The 23,980-nt window shown below is 50.6% G+C and overlaps 2 protein-coding genes across 4 annotated transcripts in view; one reads left to right on the top strand and one right to left on the bottom strand.

Moving 5' to 3' along the window:
* MTHFSD (methenyltetrahydrofolate synthetase domain containing) overlaps window positions 1–5,623 on the bottom strand; it is a 37,542-nt gene extending 31,919 nt beyond the window's left edge. Inside the window, exons 1-3 of one of the 3 annotated variants that reach the window (XM_074401042.1) lie at window positions 5,545–5,623; window positions 3,624–3,727; window positions 2,083–2,256 (exon numbers count right to left, since the gene is read on the bottom strand). In XM_074401042.1, the coding sequence (XP_074257143.1) occupies window positions 2,083–2,256; window positions 3,624–3,727; window positions 5,545–5,560 (294 nt within the window). In that variant the 5' untranslated portion in view covers window positions 5,561–5,623. Of the gene's footprint in view, window positions 1–2,082; window positions 2,257–2,288; window positions 2,403–3,623; window positions 3,728–5,544 lie in introns of all 3 variants that reach the window. The other 2 variants (XM_010333688.3, XM_010333689.3) reach the window with 2 other exon arrangements.
* A 14,223-nt stretch (window positions 5,624–19,846) lies between these two features.
* On the top strand, window positions 19,847–21,847 carry FOXC2 (forkhead box C2). The gene has a single exon (XM_039480364.2). It carries the CDS (start codon window positions 20,342–20,344, stop codon window positions 21,845–21,847), a length of 1,506 nt encoding a protein of 501 aa, XP_039336298.1. The 5' UTR covers window positions 19,847–20,341.
* The last annotated feature ends 2,133 nt before the right edge of the window (window positions 21,848–23,980 follow it).

Raw genomic sequence — 23,980 nt, forward strand, 5'->3', positions numbered from 1 at the left:
CCTTGAGTGACACCAGTGTGGCCAGGGCTAGCAAGTGTCACTTAAGCCAGTGGTCCACAAGCCTGAGTGCTTGGAGCACACCCAGAGAACTCATTCAACAGAGTCTGATGCCACTCTAGAGACTGACTCACAGGTCTGGGGTTCAGCCTGGGAAACTGTGCATGCTTCCAGCACTGGCCGCTGTGCCTGTCACCTCAGGTATGGCCTGAGGCTGTGCATGTCACCACTGCCTGCCCAAATGCAGCTGGGGCTCAGTGACGTAGATTTTTACCTGTGTCCCAGCTGATTCTTAAGTCCTTAAAGTTTCCAAAGACCACTGAGAACCCTGTAAGCACCAGAAAGCAGGGATCTTATGTGTGATGGTGTCTCCACACTCCATCCCTGTGTCCAGCATGCATCCCAGGAGATAGCTCGGTTATTTATTCAGCCTGAATAAATAACTGAGAACGAAGCAACAGGGAGGAGCTCAGGGCTGCATTCCCCTCCCAGGCTGACTTGGCTAAGGCTGACCTCTGCACGGTCAAGGGTTCTGACTTTTGCTCTGAGGGGCTGACAGCTGAGAACACCCTGAACTTCACACCTGCAAGGACTGGCTCTGGAATCAGATGGCTGGGTCAGCATCCTGGCTGCACCGAGACTGATGTGCGGTAACCTGAGGTAGAGCCTCTCTGCCTCTGGCTTCAAGTGTCACAGAGGAGCAGAGATGACTCCCATAGGATTACTGGAGAACTAAGCAAAATAATACAGGGAAACATTTAGACAGAACTGTGCCTCGAGAGGAGTGACTGCCGACTGCTGTCCTTCCTTGCTACTGCCAGCATCACTTCCAGCTTATTAAAATGGTTAACTGGGAAAATAAAGCTGACATGAAGCCATGCTTCTGCAAGAGCCTACACGGAAGTCTCTCTTCAGGCTGAACTGCAATCAGTACCCAAAATGACTTCCCACATGAGCTCAGACCCAGGACAGGACCCTCCTCTCAGCTCTGGCAAGAATGCACCCTGCCATTCACCTTACCACACGGTGTGGAAAGTGCCCCTCTAACCAGGGCTTCTCGGGAGTTTGACTTGACAGCATGGGTGGGAGAACGGAGTCAGCACACAACGCGTCGCAGCGTTAAGGCAGAACAATAATCCTGCTTCGTGGCGTCCAGTACTACCACTCACATGATCAGCTGTGACCAGCTTCAGCAAAGCCACATCAACCCCATCACATTAAATTAATGGGGTCATTGAAATGTTACTGATTTTATAGTTTTGTTTGCCTTTAACATATAGGCTTATTTTGCTTTTATAGTTGCATAAAAGCTATCAGCATTAAAACTTATACCAAGTTTTATGTTTATCATATTAAATTAGATTACAGTAAAGTAATTTAAATCAACCCTGGGTTTTTTTTTTTTTTTTTTTCTTGAAAAGGGGCCTATGTATTTTAAGCTGAGAAACAGTCCTCTAATAGGAATATTTTGAGAACACATCAGACTTCTTAATCATGATTTATGTTTCAAAGAATTACGTGGCAAAAAGAACTAAATATGTTATCGTCTTCCTCTTCTGATGAAGCACATCAAAACTGAGAATGCTTCAAAGCCATCATGTTTTTGTTTGGTTAGGAAGTGAAAAAATAACAATTTATTCTAAGAGCATGCCTGAATTTAAAAAAAGTTTAAGTGTTAAGAAGAAATCTCTCAGTTCTTAACCATGCTCTTTACAGTATCAGAACATGACAGGTGGCTATCTGTCACCCAGAAGCAAATGACTGCGTATTCAGCAAGCTTGTTAGCACGCTCATTTCAAACGGCAAAGTGGTGTCATCTATTTCAGCTCCAGCTCCTCAATTCTGGAACACCACAGGTTCTGCCTGAATCCCTCTCCTGTGCCAATGCCTGGATGCCACTGTTTTCAATAGCCTTTATCTCCGAATTTAGAAACATTCAGGACTCCTGATTGACTCAATGCTAAACAGCTGAACGCTTCTGAACTATCTTTGGAAAAATCACCACCAAGGGCACTTTCTGTACTGGAGGAAGTCAGAAGCACTGACTTTCTAAACACAAGACAGATGTATGCACCGACCAGCTACCTGGAAACGGCGTCCCCCTTGGCGGCCAGGGGTCGGCTCCGCCCACGGAAGTGGAATTACCTGCAGCGCCAGCAGCCGAACGCCTTCTAGTGGTTTATCAGGGTCCACTTTAACTTCCTGAGTTCTGGCAAAAACGTCTAGGTCTTTGAGGTTTTGGCAAGCCAGGTAAGACCCCTAGTTAGGCAAACAGACAGAGTTGCACTTACTTCAAGAACGAAGAAGCGAGCGTTTTTCTGGGGAGCATCAGGATTTACTTTTATGGTCCTGGCCGTTCTGAATGCTGGCAAGCGCAGGAGTTGCTCAGCAGCATGAGAAGCTCCCTGTTTTCAATGCAATCACCCGTTACTTAGAGGACAACAGCCCTCAGGCCAACCGCCACCCGGGGAGCTCCACCCAGAATCTCACTCAGACAGGCACCAACAGTCACCCAAAGGAACATCTAAGGAAGTAGTCAGGGGAGAAAGGGATTTGAGAAAAGTCGCCTAGCCCCAATTTAGTTTTTACTGAAGTAAAACATGTGTTGCAAAAAGAATACAAATCATGAGTACAAAATTGGATGATTTTTCACCAAATGAACACAGCTGTGTAACCATCACCAAAATCAAGCCACAGCACGACCTGGATGCCCTACCTCTCTCCTGTTTGATTCACTTTGAAAGATTTATACATGTTCTCTACATCCTTCATCTTTGTAAAGATATGTTTCTCTCTCTAGGGCAAGAAGCATTAAAATAAAACACAGTAACAACAAAAACCATACAAAACAAGCAGTTTTTCAAAGGGACAGGACAGTCTTGGAACCACCTTAGCTGAGGACGAGAGAAGGTGGAGCTTGCTGGGGAGAAGCCAGGCCTGGGGAGAGACAATCCAGACAAGATGGGCTGAAGAAAGCGAACAGCTGAGTCCGTCAGGCTGGAGAGAGCATTTTGGAAAAGCATTTTCTTTTTGTCTTGGAAAACAGGCATGGCAGAGACTATGAACTGTTACACTGCCTCTTTCAAAGAACCTTTTTTTTTTTTTTTTTTTTTTTTTTTTTTTTTTTTTACTGTCAACACTGTTAGGAACAGCCATCTTTGGCTGTCTTATATTTTGATCAGCTGGGAAACTGAGGCCCAGCCTCGTTAGGCTGGCAAGGCATTCATTTCTTTCCAAAGGCGCTAGCATCTGGGCTTTCATTTCAGTACCCTTCACTCCCTAATGCTCTTAGCAGGGCCAATTTTGTGAAAAGACATCACAGCAATAGCGTGCTTCCAGCCAGGATAAGTATTTTACCTTGTATCAAACAGAAAACAGCAAGTAACACCACTTCACCTAGAAACAACCAAACCACCCCATTGAGAGAGTAAGAGGCCCCAGGTGAAGGGTAAATGAGGTCTCCAAATGCTAAGAACGCCCTTGCCAAATGGTTTTGATTTCACATCGCTACTCACTGCTCACCACATTCTGATCCACCATGAAGCACTACAATAATTTTATTATTAGTGTTACTCATTTAGGAAGATCTTGTTTTCCTTTTACATACTCCAGGAATGTGTCAGTACCTTAAAGTTGGGAATCCTGTGGTGAACAGGTCGGGGAAAGTCAGCTAAATTCTGTGATTCCATGTAGTCCCAAATGTGTTCACGAATGTCCTGTTTGGAGACATCTATTACAACAAAAGATTCCCACTTATTAACATACAAAGGAATTCCACAGCACATGTGGAAAGCCCCCTCCCGTTACACACTCAGCCTCCTACGCCAGAGCTCACAATTATGCCAGACCAGATCGAGGTCTTTTGGTCTCTACATCAAAAAATGTAATGATAAGTGGTGTATATGTGTGTGTGTGTGTGTGTGTGTGTTTCTTTGAGACAGAATTTCGTTCTTGCTGCCAAGGCTGGAGTGCAATGGCACAATCTCGGCTCACTGCAACCTCCACGTCCCAGGTTCAAGTGGTTCTCCTGCCTCAGTCTCCTGAATAGCTAGAATTACAGGCATGTGCCACCACATAGGAGAAATTATTAAAGTTCAGAGTAAATTAAACATAGCCGTAATATTTAATCCAGTTATTTAATCCAGTTACTAATCTTGTAGCAGTAGGGGAGAACAATATAACCCACGCCTTGTAAACAAGCCCTCCTAGAGTTCTGCTGATGTAGAGAAACTGCCCTCTCAGTCTTTACGTAACTACGATTCCTCTATTCTTGTCATAAGTCAGGTAAGCCTGCCTTAAAACTAAGTAATCCGTAAACCAGAGATGACTTTGGATTACCAACTACAATCCCTTTATTAGTGTGGACCTAGTAATTAGATGACCATGTTGGCCTCATCTCCTGTCATTCCTCACTGAATCCAAAGTGGCTCAAGGGCTGTTCTTCCCTGGCCCTAGTATACCTGACCTGCCCACCTCTCCCTTGAAGCCCTGTACCTCCTCTGCTCCCCTTCAGGTCTAGCCTGGATTTGACCTCCCCCAGGAAACCCTCACTGTGTGCTCAGTCTCAGGCAGATGACCCTCTTTTAGGAATAGAAAGAGTACCCCTACCATTTGGGTTTTTCTTCAAACTGAAACAATTACATTAGAACAATTACTACAAGGCTGCCACATGAGCTACTTTCACTAACAGTCCAGAGGGCCTGGAATACCGCCAGCACTGTCAGGACACCCCACACAGAGTTACACAGAAATATGGCACTGTGGCCCCTACTCTGGAGTCAATTAATCCCACAACCCCGACTCCCCCTAAAAGAGCAATGGGCTACCTGGCAGGCGGAGCAGGCATTGCAAAACAAAAGGGCAGGGCCTACCCTTTGGAAAGTTCCAAAACCGTGAGGAATAATTAGAATAATGAAAGGTGACATTTTACTAACGTGTGAAATGCCTGAACCCTATTCTGTAATTGTGTGTCTGCTCCCCCAGCAGGCGGTGGGCCCTGCTGGGTCAGCGTGGGTCTCATTCACTCCAGTCTCCAGCTCCAGCTCCCTGCTGGCACAGAGCAGGCTTCCCCAAAGGTCACCCTACCATGCCAGCATACTGATCACCCTCCGTGCACGGACTGTGTGCAAGCTGCTCGCGCAGTATGGGTGGGAGTGGGCCTGTTCACCGCCGCGGCTCCGGCATGTAAAAGACCCTGGCGCACCTCGTGTACTAGGAGCACGGGGTCCTATCTGCCAGGCAAGCCTGCGAGCAGTCACCCAGCGCTTTTCCCGCTAGAGAGGGACCTCCTACAGGCCAGGGGCTCCCCCACGCGCACGGCAGGCGTCCCTCGCGCCATCTTTGTCTCTCCTACAGCTTTCTCGGGATCCCGGGTCCGAGAGAGCCGCTGGTTCGACCGAACCCAGCACAGATGCCTTCCGATCCCCTTGCCCGCCTCCGATGATTCCGCCCCATGCTCTGCCAGTCCCGGTGGCCCTGCCTCGACCGTCACCGGTCCCGGCCATCCCTCCCCAGCCCGCGCCGCGAGCGCCCCGAAGCACCCCTCACCCGTCCTCGGCAACATGGCTACGCCGTCTCCGCGCGACGCCTCCGGGGGTCGAGTCTGGCGCACAGTGACGTCACCCGCTCCGCGCCTGCGCAGTGGTGGGAGGGGCGGGGCCTGAGTGGGCGTGGGCCCGGCGCGCCTGCGCGAGCGTGTGGAACCTGAGCCGGGGTCCCTCGCGCCGTTCCCGGTCCTGACGTTCCTGCTCTCAGCAAGTCGCTGTCGAGCGCCGCCCATCGCAGGCGGTTTACTAAGCCCTGGTGTCACTGAAGTGAACAAGACCTCGGCCTCTCGGAGCCCGCTGCCGGTTGATACACATCCCACCTCCTCTTCCAGGCCCAGAGGCCGCCTCCTCCGGAAAGCCTGCCATGATTGCTCCTCCTGCAGGACGCGCCTTCTGAGACCCTGCAGACCCTCGGGTGCTCCCATCTGGGTGTGCGGCGGACTCAGCCGGCAGCTCGCTAAAGGGTCAGGCAGATGGAGGAGATTCGGGGCCCGCCCAGGCCCAGCCCGGGCGACTGCGCTGCGGGCGGCCGTGGGCCATGCTTTGAGAAACACCCGTGGATCCTCACCCTGACCTCTGCATTCCCTGAGAGAAAGAACGTGGCAGCGTGCGCTTGCTCCTCTCTGTCGTTCGTGTTTGTCCACCTAAGGGTCGGGGAGGGCTCGGGGAGCCCGGGCTGCACTGACCCTCACGTCCGTGCCCTCCCAGGCTCCAGTCCAGCGGGAAGAAAGGAGGGCGTTCGGCCTGGCGGTGCATCGCTTACTGGGAAGAAGACAGACCCCACCCCACTCGGCACACACACGGAGGTCAGGGACCAGCCCCTGGGAGCACTCCCTGAGCGGAGCCGTGGCACGTGCCTCGCACATCACAAACACTCAAAACGTGGTTGCCACCTCACATGCCCAAAGCTTTATGAGATCCTCGCCACAAACTTGTGAAACAGACCAGAGCGTCTGAATGCCCGCCCACTTGACAGATAAAGAAAACGGTGTTCCGTGTTCAAGCGACTTATTCAGGCCTCCCAGTAACTGCTACTGCGCCCTTTGCCCTCCTCAGGACATAATTACTGATGGTGATTCACAGAGCTACGAGGTGCCAGGCATTGAGCTTAGCGCCTTCAAAGTCATCATGGCTGAACATGTTTCACAACAACCCTCAGAGGCAAATGTGCCAGCGTTCTACAGAGGAGGCGACAGATACTCAGACACTTTAAAGAAGCCTGGCCCAAGTCTCCCAGCTGGAAACGGGTGGAGCAGTGAGGCGGCAACCTGCTTAATTGCAACTCGTGAGGGTCCCATCACAACTGTCTCTCTCTCTGTGGTGTCCACAGCATTAATACACAGAGACACTGAGGAGACTTAGTTCTGCTTGTGGGTGGCCCTGTCTTTCTCCAGGCTTGCAAAAGCAGGGCAAACATCATTTTGGAGGTCATAACATTAAAGAGGTTGGGTGTCCTTTCCCCGCTTTCGTGGAAGCACTGTAGATCTGCAGAGAGTGTTTTATGCACGTAGATTTGGTCCCAGCAGTAAAAGTGTGTGCAAGATTCAGTTACCCAGCTGTGCTCAAGATACAAAAGCCCAAGTCCCTCAGATGGACAGCCTGGCACAGCCTCCACATGGTAACGAGACGTCAGGGACAATCTGCCAGTGGCAATTCTAGAAAGCAGATGGTGCTTCAGCTCCTTCATCTCACGTTTTCAAGTTAGAAGTGCCTCAAAAAGCTCAGGCATTTACTCCCAGCTCCCTGAGGGTGTGAGGTAGAGGATCACTTGAGCCCAGGAGTTTGAGGCTGCAGTGGGCTATGATGAGGGCACCACTGCACTCCACCTGGGTGACACAGCGAGACCACTCTCTGAAAAACATAACAACAAATGCAGTAATAAAGAGTAGTAAGAGATCCCTTAGAAAAAATCGACTGGCTCTTTTATGAAAGGAAGATGCTCTTGGGATAAATAGCTTATGCATGCCGGGCTTAATACCTAGGCGATGGGTTGACAGGTACAGCAAACCACCATGGCACGTGTTTAGCTATGTAACAGACCTGCGCCCCCTGCACATACATCCTGGAACTTAAATTTTTTTTTTAAAAAAAGAAGATGCTATTGAACTTTAACCCAAATGCTTTAAACTCAATCATATATGTAAATTTTTATTTGGGCCCTTTAGGAGAGATAGATAGATATTTGGCAGACTTTATCATTTAGAAAAGTTTTGGTTTGGCCTGGAGTGGTGGCTCACACCTGTAATCCCAGCACTTTGGGAGGCTGAGGTGGGCAGATTAATTGAGGTCAGGAGTTCATGACCAGCCTGGCCAACAGGGTGAAACTCTGTCTCTACTAAAAATACAAAAATTAACCAGGGGTGGTGGCTCGTGCCTGTAATCCCAGCTACTCGGGTGTCTGAGACAGGACAATCGCTGGAACCCTAGAGGTGGAGGTTGCAGAGAGCCGAAATTGTGCCACTGCACTCCAGCCTGGGCGACAGAGTAATACTTCATTTAAAACAACAACAACAACAACAACAAAGAAAAGTTTTGGTTCACAGCAAAATTGAGCAGAAAGTACAGAGTTCCCTTATACCACCCCCACTACTGCATATTACACAGCCTCTACCACTATCAGCATGGCATAGGGGAATGGCGCATTTGTTACAATGAATGACCTTACACTGATACATTGTTATCATTCAACATCCTGCAAGGAAGGATACATTTGTTACGATTAATGAACTTAGAAGATGCACTGTTATTTAATATCCTGCAGTGCAATGCTACACTTGTTACACTCAATGAACTTAAACTGATACGTTGTTATCCAACATCCATGGTTTACATTAGGGCTCAGGCTTCATGCATGTTCTGGACTTTTGACAAACACACAATGGCATGTGCCCGTCGCTGGAGTATCACGCAGAGTATTTTCACTGCCCTGCAGATCCTGTGTGCCCTGCCTCTTCTTCCCTCCCTCCCTGCCAAGCCCTGGCAGTCACTGGTCTTTCTTCTTTCTCCATAGCCTTTTCTTTTTCAGAAAGTCATATAATTGGATCCTGTACGATGTCGCCTTTTCAAACAGGCTTCTTGCACTTCGTACCACGCATGTGAGGTTCCTCCATGTGTTCGTGACTGGACAGTCCTCTCTTTCTAGTGCTGAGTAGTATTTCATCCCTCTTGTGTCCCACAGTTTAGCCATTCACCCATGGCAGGGCCCCACGTTGTCCCTGCATTTCAGCAAACAGGCATAAACCTGCTGGAACTATTCCTGTGCAGGTTCACGGATTTCAAAGCTTGTCACAGGCACCTGATGAATCCTCACCATCCTTCTAGAACCTGGCTGGAAGGAATAGAATGAAAACGGTGAGTCTGCCTAGGTGTGAAGAGCCTGGCTGTGTATCTCCAAGCTGTGTGGCTTTGGGTAACTAACAAGACCTCTCTGAGCGTCAGTTCCCTCTTCTGTAAAACGTGGCGGGGGGGGGTGGGGGCGGGGAGGTGACTCCTTCATCAGAGGTGCTGAGAGAATGGAGAGGGGTTTGGTGCACAGGGAGTGTGAGCACATGCCTGGCCAGTCCTCAGAGGCGGAGCACGGAAGCGAGCTGTCCCTGTTCTGCCACAATCCTGAGACTGACACGAGAAGGCAGGCTTGCAGAGATGAGGTCCACTGAGGGCTCCCCTCCTCCCTCCCCCCCACAACCCCACTGTGCTTCTGAGGCTCCGGCACTTCCCAGAGCCTGTGCATTTTGGGCTTGGGCTGAAAGCGTGAACGGCAGATTCCTTCCTGCTTCCTGCCTCATATTCATGCTCACGCAACTCCTACACTGTTAACGAGAAAGGAAAAAGAAAAAGAAAAAAAAAAACACATGGATGATTCTATTCACAGTGAAGTCCAGCTCCTGAGGAGCTAAAACAACCCTGCCACCCTGGGCCGTCCCTGTCAGTGGGCTCTGCTGCCTGGCCCTGCCGATACCCCTTCCTGCGATCCAGTGGGGCACATTTGTCAGCACCTGGCACGGCCTGGGAGATGGCTCCTGGCAAGATGGGGATGCCTGAAGAGTCACAGTCAAACCTTGTTGTTCTCACTGCCACCCCCCAGGTCAAGAATGTGTCACCCCGCCTGGGAATACAACCGCCTCCTGCCTTGGGCTCTCCCAGCTCCTGCAGCTGCCACCCCTGTCATTCCTCTTACCAGGCCTCCATCTGCCTGGATCCCTGCATGTCTTCCAGTGGCGACCTGGTGGCTTCCTACGGCCTCCCCCAGGGAGAGCACAGCTTTCTTATCTGGGCAGCTGGGGCCTCGCCAAGCCCTCTTCCACGCCAACCGTGCCTCAGCTGTACTGCCCAGCCAGCTCCAAATTCAGTTCTCCTCTTCTGCTTCCGGGTTTCCGTCATGTTCTTCCCAGCCCAGTTTCCACAGATCAAAAATCCCACGGCCCCCAGTGTGAGCATTCATGTGAACCATGGACTCAGGTGACCATGGTGCATCTGTGTGGGTCAGGGACTGAAGTAAATGCATCCTGGGGGTGTTGGTGGAGGAGCTGGGTATGTTGGGGGGCTGGGGGCAGAGGAGAACTCTGCAGCTTCCACTGGGTTTCCTGTGCATCTGAGAATACCATGTATGTATGTATAGACTCTGAAAAATAAAAGTGGGGCTTCAGCAAACTTCATTCCCTCACATTTTACAGAAAAGGAAGCTGAAGCTCAGAGAGGTGGTGTTACTTACCCAAAGTCACACAGCTTGGAGATTCACACTCACACTCTTTGCACCTAGGCAGACTCACCATTTCATGCTATTCCTTCCAGCTATGTTTAAAAAGAGTGGTGAGGATTCATCGGATGCCCGTGACAAGCTTTGAAATCCTCGTGAACTTGACCTGGAATCGTTACAGCAGGTTTGTGCATTTTTTTATCCGACCAAGTGGGGAACCAGAAAGTGCGGTGAAAGGTAACGCAGGGAGCCACGAAAATGGAGCTGAATGACTTCAAGGCTTGAGAACTCAAGGAAAAGCCCTGCTGGGAGCTGGAGGGTGGAGGGAGGATTGGCTGATGCGGGGACAGTGCTCCCGCATCCTCAGATGAACCCAAATGTGAACGTAAGTATACTGCGCACAGTGTGTGACGATTAAGCAATGTTGATAACAGGGACAATGTGGGTCATGTTTGAAAACATTCCCTTGGCACCTGGGAACCAACCAGTTTCTTCTGAAGTTAACTTATTGCCTTCTTTAAATACAGAGCAGGAAGCCGGCGGACCCCAATTTTAAGTGCCAAAGAGAAAGAGCAGCAAAACCCTACTATTTTTCTTTTCTTTTTCTTTTCTTTTCTTTTCTTTTCTTTTCTTTTCTTTTCTTTTCTTTTCTTTTCTTTTCTTTTAAGACGGAGTCGCACTCTGTCACCCACGCTGGAGTGCAGCGATGTGAGCTCGGCTCACTGCAACCTCTGCCTCCTGGACTCAAATGATTCTGCCTCAGCCTCCTGAGTAGCTGGGATTACAAGCACCCACCACCATATCTGGCTAATTTTTTTGTATTTTTGGTAGAGACCGTTTTCACCATGTTGGCCAGGCTGGCCTCAAGCTCCTGACCTCAGGTGATCCACCCACCTTAGCCTTCCAAAGTGCTGGAACCACAGGCGTGAGCTACTGTGCCCGGCCTCAGCTCTGCTCTGCTCTGTTTGTTTGTTTGTTTGTTTGTTTAACTTTTCTTTTTCTTGTATTTTCTTTCTTCCTCTCTCTCCTTTCTTTCTTTCTTTCTTTCTCTCTCCCTTCCTTCCTTCTTTTCTCCCTTTCTTTTTCTTTCCTTCTCTCTCTCTCTCCCCCTTCCTTCCTTCCTTCCTTTCTTCCTTCCTTCATTGTAACTGCCAGAAGACACCGTTAAAGTTGAGTTAATGGTCTCTGATTGGGGAAATTGTGGCTAGAAAGCATTCTTTTCATTTTAGCGTCTTCTGTAAGGGATTTCTAGCCATGTAATTAACTTGTGATGCTCATGCTTTGTAACCATCAGTACAAACTGTGAGCAACCCGTTGCCATCTCCTATATCCGACACTGCCCGAGACAGAGGGAAGCCAGGGCATTCTCCTTCTGTGTTCCCTTTTATGGTGAACTTTAAAGATCATAGTTCCTCAAAGCTATATCCAGTAGCTTTAATTGTACTTTTAATCTACCTTCAAAGTAATGGCGAAAATCTCAATTACCTTTGCACCAACCAACTTAACAAAATGTAAGATTGCTTAGGAAGCTAATAACTAAAAAGGTATTTCAAGAAATGTTTTCCCTCAAATTAGGGGTTGCCAGCTTAAATACAGGTTTCCCAGGTGAACTTCAGATAAGTGGATTTTTTTTTCATTGTTAGTAGAAGCACGCCCCACGCAGTGTGTGGACACTGTTATTTTCATTTGCTCAAGCTGGCAACCCAGAAAGGCCAAGGAGAAAGGACACCACAGCAAAAACTTGCTCCTTTCCCAGCTTTCAAGTCCCCCAGTCTGTTGCCACCTTCTCCAAGAAACTCACGCAGGCTCTTCCCTCCCTTTCTGATTCTTCTGGGCCTGCTCAGCCTGGTCCCTCCCTCCCTCCCTCCCTACACCACCCTGTGGCAGGGACAGCACCACGGTAGAGGCTTGAGCCTGCCGCCTGGCTGGTTCAAATCCTGGGCCTGCAGCTCTCGAGCTGTGTGAGGTTGGGGGAGTCACTGAACATCTCTGTGCCTTGCTTTTCAATTGCAGAGCGGGAATAGAAGCAGCATTGGCATCTGCCTCTCTGTGCTGGGAGCGTCAAGTGCTGAACATACACGCAGCCTTGAGAACAGCACCTGGGACACAGTGAGAGCTCCTCAGAGGCAATGGCCTCAAAGAAAGTCTCAGCCTGTCATTGCCTGTGTGCCTGCCACACTGTGGGAACCAGAAAGCACTTGACAATTAGTGCCCATTTCTTATGCGGTGTCTGCCTGAAATACGTGCCGGTAAATGCTTGAAGCACATCCTGGGGTTGAACCACAAATGGGAGACAAGGCCTGGGTGTTACGGTTGGGGAGGCAGAGAATTGAGCGGGGGCGTATCTCTGAGGCCCCTTTGTTCAATGTGTCATTAAGAGCATGGAGTCTGTACCAGGAGAGCCATGCCCAGGGCAGCCCGGGTCCCTCCTGCCTCCTTGGTACGGGGTGGGGGTGAAGAACACAGATGGAAGAACACAGGAGACCACAGCAGGCGGGGCGGCCTGTGCCACTGAGAACAGGAGTGAGGAGAAGCGGGGAGGCAGCGGGAGGGAGGCGAGCAGGTGGCCGGGGAGGCCTCAGGGGTGGGGCATGGGAGTGAAGAACTGGGCTGACGGATCAGGCCCAGGACAGCACGCGCAAGCGCCCTGCAGTGGGTCCAGGCTGGGCTGGCCACGGAAGGCCGCTGTGTGGATGCACACAGGCAAAGATGGGGGCCAGGGTGTGGGAGGGTCTTGGCTTTCACGGGCTCCTAAAGGTGGACAGTGGTGGTCGGATTCCCCCAGGGGAGCACCCTACACTCTTGGCTTTATTTAGTCCTTCCCAGGTCCCGCTGGGGTCTCAGTTATGCCACTGTGGGCCCCAGCCCCGGTCCCAGGGTTACTGAGGCACCGGCTGAAGCTGCCTCCAGACTGTGGCTTTTGAGCCTGGCTTATCCCCTGGGGCTCGGAACGCCCATTCTACAGGCTGCACATTTGGTGAAAATCAAATTGTCCCCCTCGCCTCTTTCTCACCCTGTCCTTGCCCAAACACCAAAGTCCTGTCCCACCTCCTCAGGGCAGCCTGCTTTCCGCAGGCTTTTTCAGAATCCATACCCCACAGGGTCAACCACAGGGGTTCAAGTTAGCGATATGGAAAACTGAAACCCATCCACATTAAGTTGCGTGAGGTCAGAAGTCATGACCTCAGGCATACACCACTGACTCTGTTTGTCTAGTTATAGTTTCCATATAGATTGTGTTTATTCATGTAGAAGTTTTTCTTTTAACTTTAAATCTCCTCTAATTTCCAAGTGTCTAACTCTTCATCTCAAAGAGGCAGCAAAGGAGTGGGTTAAGAGTTCCCAATCCCATCACTTAGCAGCTGCAAAAGTTGGTTTAGTTATTTAAGATCTCAGCTTCATCATCTGCAAGATGATGGTATTAATAGTACCTACCCTAAAAGAGGAGGATGTGAGAGGTCGTGGCCAAAACGCTTAGCACCGTGCCTGGCACGTGGTATGTCCACATGACTTTCCGCCTTCTCTATTATGGAGAGCAATCTTGGAGAGAGTCATACACTCACTCAACAAGCACTTCTTGCGCTGGGGCACTGGGCAGTGCTCTGGGGCTGCAGAAAACAGAGGACAGCTGTTACCTGCCTGGAAGGACAGGATGTGAGGCTGCTGAGCAGAGAGGTGGATCTTCCTGTCCCCTGGGCTTGTTGGGGACATATGAACAGCTCTAGCCTATGAGCTGTGAATAGAGGTGACACCCTTCACTTCCAGGGTGGGAGATTTAATTCCCAGGACTGGGTGTCCTTTCTCCCCTGCCAAGGTGACAGGAACAGATACAAAGAGAGGTGGTCTCTGAAAACTCAGACACCTAAGTGACTTTGATGAGCAGAGCCCTCTGCTAGGCTGGGGCTAGCTCAGGATGAAGTCACTGAGACTAGCTTTCTCTAACAAGAAACATATGTATATTTAATATTACGATTACTTGAGGCCAAGAGTTCTAGGCTGCTGTGAGTCATGGGCCATTGCACTCCAGCCTGGGCAACACAGGGAGGCTCTGCCTCAACAATGACAATAAGAGCAACGAAACCCCACAACATCTGTAATACTGAATGCCTGGCATCTTTGGTGAAGTGTGGCAATGCCTGAATTATAAAACAGGTAAGTTCCTCACAGAATGTATTTAAAAAAAAAATAGGCACGGATTATTGTGATAAACTCCATAGCTGTTGATGGCAGTTTTCCATAAACTTCCAGAAAAGGACAGCAGACGCTGGACCAGTTAGGCCCTCACTAAACATTCTGCAAATTCCTTCCATGGAAAGACCTTCCTTTTCTGTCACATTTCTTTTCAAATTTTCACAGTAAGAAAGGTGTTTTACTCCCGTCTTTTTATTTTGAAAAAGTTTAAATGTACAGAATTGCAAGAACAATACAATAAACACCCAGGCACCATGGGTTCAACAACTGTTCTCTTCTTATTACCTTGCATGGCCTTCTGCCCTCCTCCCATCTGACCCCACCTTGGTTGAATTTACTTCTCCTCTTCCGCCTCATCCTACTCCTCTTCCTCCTTCTTCCTCTTCTCCTCCTCCTCCTCTTCCTTCTTCTTCCTCCTCCTCCTCCTCCCCCCCTCCTCCTCCTCCTCCTCCTCTTTGTTTTGAGACAGGGTCTTGTTCTGTAACCCAGGCAGGAATGCAGGGGTGTGATCCTGGCTCACTGCAGCCTCAATCTCCTGGACTCAAGTAATTCTTTGCCTCCGCCTCCCACACAGCTGGCACTACAGATGCTCAACCACGCCCAGCTATTTTAAAAATTATTATTATTTGTAGAAACAGGGTCTCACCATGTTGACCAGGCTGATCTCAAACCCCTGAGCTCAAGCAATCCTCCCACCTCAGCCTCCCAAAGTGCTGGGATTACAGGCATGAGCCAGTATGCCCAGCAGGATGAATACATAAAGGTTGCAGAGATGATGAATATCAGCCCCAAATATTTTGAACACATACCTTCTAAAAGCAAGGACATGCCCTTACCTGACCATGTATAATTATCATACTCAAGTATCATACCCTTAATACAAGATTATTATCTCATACACACCCCAGATGCAAATTTCACTATGTATTCTCAAACCTGTTCTTCATTGGGGTTTAAAATTTTCTTCCACCTAGGATTGAGTATTGCGTTCAGTTGTTGAACTTTTAGTTTAACAGAGCAGTCCTCACTACCATCCCCGCTCGCTCTCTCTCTCTCTTTTTTTAATGGAGTCTTGCTCTGTCGCCCAGGCTGGAGTGCAGTGGCACAGTCTTGGCTCAAAGAGATTCTCCTGCCTCAGCCTCCCAGGCAGTTGGGACTACTGGCACATGCCATCACACTCGGCTAATTTTTGTAGTTTTAGGAGAGATGGGGTTTCACCATATTGGTCAGGCTGGTCTTGAATTCCTGACCTCATGATCCACGCACCTCGGCCTCCCGCAGTGCTGGGATGACAGGCATGAGCCAGCATTTTGTTGTCCTTCCCGGCCGTGCGCGGCTCTGAATCCCCAGAAAGCTGGCACAGTAAAATGAGCTTTATGTTTTAGAAAAGACACTTTTTCTTTGGTCCCACAAAAGATAATTTCCAGAAGGCGTATTGCAATGGATTTTTAGGAGAAGGCGCTGACTCTGTGTAACCCAAGAACTCTTCAGTTCCCAAGCAGTTTCTGGAAGCCTGGGACTCCTCTGCTACCCGAACTCCTTCCCTAAAACCAAGGCACCTCCTGACCCCAGAAAAGAAATGTTGGAAGGATATTGAAATGAATGCACGAGAAATAGCGAGAGAAGAAACAAAACTCCTTTCACTTGTCCCTTCTTTGGATTCTCTGTGTCTCAAAAGCCAAGTGGCTGCAGCCCAGCTTCAAAGTCGTCCTGTTGTTCAGGCCAACCCCCTAAACACAGGCCCAGCACAAACAGCTTTCCGATGAATTCCCTGAAGCTCAGGCCGCACCTCTGGCAGAAAGACAGCTGCAGCAGCAAAACCCGGACGAGGCAATTTGTTCAACAGCTCTGGGGGAAAAGAAAAAAATCTACACTTCTAGCTATCCAAGCAACGTAGATCTTATTTGCTGAAAACCTCAGCGAGTTTCCCTACAGAAAATATCTTGCTCCCCGAGCAGTTTCAGAGACATTTTTGTTTCCCAACAGATCGTGTTCTTGACACATTGCAAAGCCATGGGACATTTGTTTTTGTTTTTGTTTTTTGTTTTTTGTTTTTGTTTTTTTTCTTTTTGTTTTTTTTTTTTTTTTTTTTTTTTTTGAGACGGAGTTTCGCTCTTGTTGCCCAGGCTGGAGTGCAATGGCGCGATCTCGGCTCACCGCAACCTCCGCCTCCTGGGTTCAGGCAATTCTCCTGCTTCAGCCTCCTGAGTAGCTGGGATTACAGGCACGCACCACCATGCCCAGCTAATTTTTTGTATTTTTGGTAGAGACGGGGTTTCACCATGTTGACCAGGACGGTCTCGAGCTCTTGACCTCGTGATCCACCCGCCTCGGCCTCCCAAAGTGCTGGGATTACAGGCGTGAGCCACCGCGCCCGGCCGGGACGTTTGGTTTCCAATCGACGCGGCGCAGATGATCTACTTTCCCTGCTTTGACAGGTTTCGGAAGGCTCTGTTCCTGCCCGTGCAATGCCCAGGTATAGCCACCAGGTGTCAGCACCTTCATGCTAGGCAGAGCGGGCCGGGCGGTCTTTTTCCTTTTCTCTGTCGCAGTTCCCCGGTTGGCCACAAGACGGCGCCAGCACCCACGGAGTCCGCCCAGCCGCTCCAGGTGCAGCAGCCTCCGGCCGGGAGGAGCGCGGCGCGGGGCGGGCGGAGCGCGGCTTCGGTACCTTCAGGCTTCACCGCCGCTTACTATTCCAGGAACACCCCGGGCCCTCTGGGACCCGATTCCGCTTTCGGCTCACTGACTTACAAGGTCAAGAAGGGGAAAAAATCGGCCAGAAAGTAGCAGCGCTCCCTCCCCCCGCACCCATCCCAAATACCCTGGCGGGTTAAAGAAAAGCTCGGAAACACGGTTTTTGCCAAGTCCAGGTGTGTGGAAGGCGTTGTTTTAATAACCTGAACAAACATCTCTCCCGGAGTCCCACTGGGCAGAGAAGAAACCTAATTCCAGAGGCAGAGGGAAATGTCTCTCTCACCTTTTCTGTCTGGATTATACGAATTTCTTTCCTCTCCCCTTTTCATTTCTTCGGGGCAGAAGAGGATGGTTAATATATTAAGCGACTCCATCCACCCCCCTAGATGACATTGGTCTAAACCTGGACACTCTTGTGAATACAAAGGCAGGCAGCCATTGCCATTTTGGAATTTATTTTTTCATAGTCCTTAGCTATTTTAGGTTTTGCTATGATAAAACTGTTTCTCTCTCTCTCTTTTTCACACACCACACACACACACACACACACACACACACACACACCCCTCATAAACGCAGAGTAAAAAGCAGAATAAATGATATTCCTCCAGGAAGCCCACCGGCTGAGCAGTGATTCTTGATCAATAGTTCGCATTTCCAGTAAAATCGTGACACGAACTCAGTGTGCCTGTCATGCGTTGTAGGAAAAGAGCACTTTTTGCTAGAGTCCTTTTTAAAAATAACAAACAACGACAACAACAACAAGGCTAGATGTGGAAATATCAGAAGTGTTAAAAAAAATAATAAAGTCATGGTAGCAGTTTAGGGTTGGGGCAGAAAGCTCAAATCATTTGCCTGTGAGCTGAGACCTGGGCAGCTTTATTTTACTTTGTTTCAAAGAAAGAAAGAAAAAAAAGATCAGGTTAGAAAAAGACCCCAGAATACTCATAAAAACAGTCTTTTGGAAGTGAAATATTCAAGGTCAAGAAAGTTGATTTCTCGTTTCCCTTTGACTTTGAATAGATCAGGAAACAAAGATTATGCACATAGATTTTCGTGTTCTGTTCTTTGATTGGAAATGAGTAGCATGCCCCGATTGCCTTCTAGTCGCCTCCCTAAATCGAGGAGGCCTGGTGGGTTCTCTTGACATCCTTCTGCTGAGAATCTAATACCAGCCGAGGAACGGGCAGGAAGGACAAGGAATCCTGAAATACACATGTTCTCCCTGAAGCCCTCTTCCCTACCCAACCAGACGAGCAACTTCTACAATTCTGCCCCGTGTTTAGCCTTTTTTAGGGGATATCTCACTCCTTCAGGGGAAGTGGGAAAGGGGGATCTGATTATTGAGGTGTGAAAGAAATAAATAATCAGTCCACAAATAAACAAACTGTCCGAGATTCCTAGAGGGAAGGAGAGGTCTTTGAAGGAGATCCAAGTCGCTCCAGGTCCGCCTCCCGAATAATATCATCTCCAAGGGGTCTTGCACCGTTTGCGATCAACCCTCGCCCAGTCTCCCCTAGGAGCCCGCTCCCCAACTCACCCTACCCAAACCCAACAAAACAAAAAAGACTAAAATATAGAAAATCAACTTGGAGCCTCCCAAAGGGACTTTGCGACGAGCAGGAGGCAGGGACAGCGCCCTGGGGTCGGTGTTAGCCGCCGGCGCCGGCTGGGCCAGGGGAAGCTTCCACGCTTGGTGGCCGCGGCTCGCGCCGCTAGTTGCGCGCATCTTCGAGCGAAGCCCCGGCGGAAAATAGGCTCGGGTTTCTACTCGCACGGCCCAGGAACTCGGCTCTGTCTGGCCCCGGCGGGTCGCGGCATCGTCCGGGTCTTCTGGGAGCGCGGAGTCAGCTTATCAGAGGGAATTTCTATCTGGGAAAAGGGAGAGGAGCTCGAAACTGAAGTCAGTGGGCTGCGAGTGTCCACGCGGGAGACAAAAGGTGAAATAGCAGAGTCACTTCATACCTTTCCCCAAACTCCACCAAACTGCTCTCAGTGACGCTAGTGATTTACCGACTTCACGGCGAATTCGGAGGATTAAATTGTCAGGACGTTGCTACCTTTCCCTCTATCAACAGCGAGGCCTGACTCCTCGGCGGGGGGCGAAGGAAACTCGGTTTCTAGGGTTTGCCTCTAAAACCTTGATGGGTTCTCCTTGGCGACCCCAAGACTGGAAACTCCCTGTTGATGATTAATTATTGGCTTAAATAAGTATAACATCTAGGGGAGGCCTGCCATTCCAATCCAGCGCGTTTGCTTTCCATCCATTACACCTTGGCCCCCATAATTAGGAAATCTAATTATTCGCTTCATCACTCATTAATAAGAAAAATGTCCCAGGATCATTGCTACTTACAAGGTCTTTGGGGGAGGTATTTTACTCCATTAATTCATTCTGTTTGGTATTTCAAACTGATTTTTTTTTTCTTACAGAGGAAAGTGGCTATTTTTTGTTCTGGGCATGTGGGCCCATTCACCAAAATGTGATCTAAAATAAATTTTAATAAGATATAACTCTTTTTAAAAAAATCTTTTCAAGGGAAGGCGGAGTCACAGCAGAGGCGCCGGGTCTTAGAGCCGACGGATTCCTGCGCTCCTCTCCCTGATTGGTGCCGACTCCCCTCCGCTGCCGGATGATTGGTCGAAAGTTCCGGGAGGGGGCGTGGCCCTAGGAAAGTAAAAACTCGCTTTGAGCAAGAAGACTTTTGAAACTTTTCCCAATCTCTAAAAGGGACTTGGCCTCTTTTTCCGGGCTCGGCTGGGCAGCCGCTGGAACCCCGGCGCGCTGACCTTCGGGGCTGCTGCTCTGCTGGGGGCTTGGAGAGCCTCCTGCGCCCTTCCTCACGCGGGCCGAGGGTCCACCTGGGTCCCCCGGCCGCTGCGCCTCCGCTGGGTCGCGGCCACCCGCCTGCTCGCGCTGCCGCCGCCGGGTCCTGGAGCGAGCGAGGAGCGGGGCCGGCGCTGCGCTCGCCCGGGGCGCGCCCTCCAGGATGCCGATCCCACCGGTCCGCTGAAAGCGCGCGCCCCTGCTCGGCCCGAGCCCCGCCGCCTGCGCCCCCCTTGCACCGGAGGCTGCCAGGAGCCCAGGGCTGCCCCTCCCGCCCCCCTCCTCTCCCCCTCTGGCTCTCTCGCGCTCTCTCGCTCTCGGGGCCCCCCTCGCTCCCCCGGCCGCAGTCCGCGAGCGCGGGCTCCGGCGAGCACTCTCGGACGCAGCATGCAGGCGCGCTACTCCGTGTCCGACCCCAACGCCCTGGGAGTGGTGCCCTACCTGAGCGAGCAGAATTACTACCGGGCTGCGGGCAGCTACGGCGGCATGGCCAGCCCCATGGGCGTCTACTCGGGCCATCCGGAGCAGTACGGCGCGGGGATGGGCCGCTCCTACGCGCCCTACCACCACCACCAGCCCGCGGCGCCCAAGGACCTGGTGAAGCCACCCTACAGCTACATCGCGCTCATCACGATGGCCATCCAGAACGCGCCCGAGAAGAAGATAACCCTGAATGGCATCTACCAGTTCATCATGGACCGCTTCCCCTTCTACCGGGAGAACAAGCAGGGCTGGCAGAACAGCATCCGCCACAACCTCTCCCTAAACGAGTGCTTCGTCAAGGTGCCCCGCGACGACAAGAAGCCCGGCAAGGGCAGCTACTGGACGCTGGACCCGGACTCCTATAACATGTTTGAGAACGGAAGCTTCCTGCGGCGCCGGCGGCGCTTCAAAAAGAAGGACGTGTCTAAGGAGAAGGAGGAGCGGGCCCACCTCAAGGAGCCGCCCCCGGCCGCGTCCAAGGGCGCCCCAGCCGCCCCCCACCTCGCGGACCCCCCCAAGGAGGCCGAGAAGAAGGTGGTGATCAAGAGCGAGGCGGCGTCCCCGGCGCTGCCGGTCATCACCAAGGTGGAGACGTTGAGCCCCGAGAGCGCGCTGCAGGGCAGCCCCCGCAGCGCGGCCTCCACGCCCGCAGGCTCCCCCGACGGCTCGCTGCCGGAGCACCACACCGCGGCGCCCAACGGGCTGCCCGGCTTCAGCGTGGAGAACATCATGACCCTGCGAACCTCGCCGCCGGGCGGAGAGCTGAGCCCGGGGGCCGGACGTGCGGGCCTGGTGGTGCCGCCACTGGCGCTGCCGTACGCCGCCGCGCCGCCCGCCGCCTACGGCCAGCCGTGCGCGCAGGGCCTGGAGGCCGGGGCTGCCGGGGGCTACCAGTGCAGCATGCGGGCCATGAGCCTGTACACCGGGGCCGAGCGGCCGGCGCACATGTGCGTCCCGCCCGCCCTGGACGAGGCCCTCTCGGACCACCCGAGCGGCCCCGCGTCGCCCCTGAGCGCCCTCAACCTCGCCGCCGGCCAGGAGGGCGCGCTCGCCGCCACGGGCCACCACCACCAGCACCACGGTCACCACCACCCGCAGGCTCCGCCGCCTCCGCCGGCTCCCCAGCCGCAGCCGACGCCGCAGCCCGGGGCCGCCGCAGCCCAGGCGGCCTCCTGGTATCTCAACCACAGCGGGGACCTGAACCACCTCCCCGGCCACACGTTCGCGGCCCAGCAGCAGACTTTCCCCAACGTGCGGGAGATGTTCAACTCCCACCGGCTGGGGATTGAGAACTCTAGCCTCTCGGAGTCCCAGGTGAGCGGCAATGCCAGCTGTCAGCTGCCCTACAGATCCACGCCGTCCCTCTACCGCCACGCAGCCCCCTACTCCTACGACTGCACGAAATACTGACCTCCCCGGCCGGCTCCGGCTTCGTTTCCCTGCCCCGACTCAACCAGACAGTTAAGGCTGCAGAGACGCAAAAAAAGAAACAAAACGTGTCCACCAACCTTTTTTCAGACCCGGGAGCAGAGACCGGGCACGCCAGCCCCCAGCGGTCTGTGAAGCGCGCAGGTAACTTTAATTCGCCGCCCTCTTTCTGGGATCCCAGGAAACTCCCTTTAAAGGGACTCAGCCCAACAAAATGAGTATTGGTCTTAAAATCCCCCTCCCCTACCAGAACGGCTGTGCTGTGCTCGACTTGAGCTTTCCAAAGTTAAGTTATGGACCAAATCCCATAGCGACCCCCTACTGACATTCTGTAGAGGTGCCCCTGGGTGTATGGGGGGGTCTCTACAGATAATGTATGTGCTGTCTGTAATTTTAAATTTCTCCAACCGTGCTGTACAAATGTGTGGATTTGTAATCAGGCTATATTGTTGTTGTTGTTGTTCAGAGCCATTAATATAATATTTAAAGTTGAGTTCACTGGATAATTTTCTCATCTTGCCCAGCCATTTCTAACTGCCAAATTGAATTCAAGAAACCGATGTGGGTTTCGCTTCCTGTACAATTCTAAGATATAATTCTTTTTCCCCTTGTAGGTCTTTTACAAAACAAGAAAATAATTTATTTTTTTGTTGGTGGATAAAGAAGTCAAGTATCTGATACTTTTTATTTACAAAGTGTGATGGTTTTGTATAGTAGGTTCCACCCTGAGTATTCCTAAAAGAAAAAAAAAAAAACTTAAAAAATCTAACTTCATCTATGTTTGTTTTATGTGGTCTTAATTGTTGTACTTACCTTAAAATAAACCCATGATGTTTTCCTGCCCACAGTTTGGACAGTGTTTGTGTTCTTGCATTTTTAAAAAATGAGGTGTGTTTGCAAACCCACCTGTTTTGATTATTTTTGTTACACAGGTGGGTATACATGTAGACACATAAATACGATCAGAGAATAGGGAGTACATGCCTGCTGTCTTGTTTAGTGACAGAAAAGTCTTTTTATTTATTTTAAAATCCCAGTCTAGGATTTTTTTCTTTTGGAGAGACTGCCCAGTTGGAGAGGGCTGCCTGAAGGACTGGACCATGAGCTTGCTGTAATGCATTTTGTTAAATGCAGGAAAAATATGCCAGATGTCAAACAAACAAGCAATGCCACTGCATCTCAGTGTCCAGCCGTCCCCGACGTAGTAGGTGAAGGAAGGGAAGAGTAAACATTTCCCGTTTGCTAACTGCAACCCAGGCTAAGTCGTGCTTTCCCCCGATTTTCTAAAATTCGAGTTTCTAAGCCTGGTCTAATGGTTTTCCTGAGAGTTTTAACTGAGCCAATGAAGGTCTGAAGGGGACAGATTTTCTAGCGTTTAATATCCATACCCCTTTAGCAGCCAGATCAGAGGGGAATTTCAGACTTCTTTACTTCTTGGTGTCATATCTAAATCTGTACCGTCATGGCAGTGAAAAATTCTAAAACCTCATTTACCCTTCAAAAATAAGTTATGATGCTTTTAGAATTCTAAATTCATCAAGTTTGTCAATGTTAAATAATAGAGATTATTTTTCTTTTCAATGTTAATATCTTGTCTTTTACATTTTTAATAGCAACATAGTTTTCTTGAAATGTAGCTGGGGAAATGGCTTTATTATCTATTTCAATGGCTAAAACCCGCCATTCCCCTGCTGGTCTCTATGTGTGAATTTCGGGACCAAAGCTTCATCAGTTCCCACCCCAGCAGGTGAGCAGTGAGCTGTGCCTTGCCAATGGTGAAGTTCTTTGTGAGCTTAATGTTTCAAGAGCTGATGATTTTGCTAAAGGTGATTTTGCTTGATGCTGTGGCGCTGAACGTAACCTGGGTGCTGTTCTTGTTGCTTTAAACAAGGCACTTTATCTCTACGCTGTGTTGAAAGAGAATTAGGGGAAGCTTAAACTATGACAATTTTCCCATATGTGCAACACAGACTCTTTCGATCTGTGGCCCCGGAGGTGGCACACAGTTAAGACGTAGAGGCTGTTTCATTCCTTTTCATAATGTGCGGGTGCCCGGGTGCTAGACTTTCATCAGGCCCCAGGCCAGGCGGGCTTTGGTTGAATGAACAGGGGGAG

Source organism: Saimiri boliviensis, chromosome 1 (assembly GCF_048565385.1).
Source record: "Saimiri boliviensis isolate mSaiBol1 chromosome 1, mSaiBol1.pri, whole genome shotgun sequence".
Classification (NCBI taxonomy): domain Eukaryota; kingdom Metazoa; phylum Chordata; class Mammalia; order Primates; family Cebidae; genus Saimiri; species Saimiri boliviensis.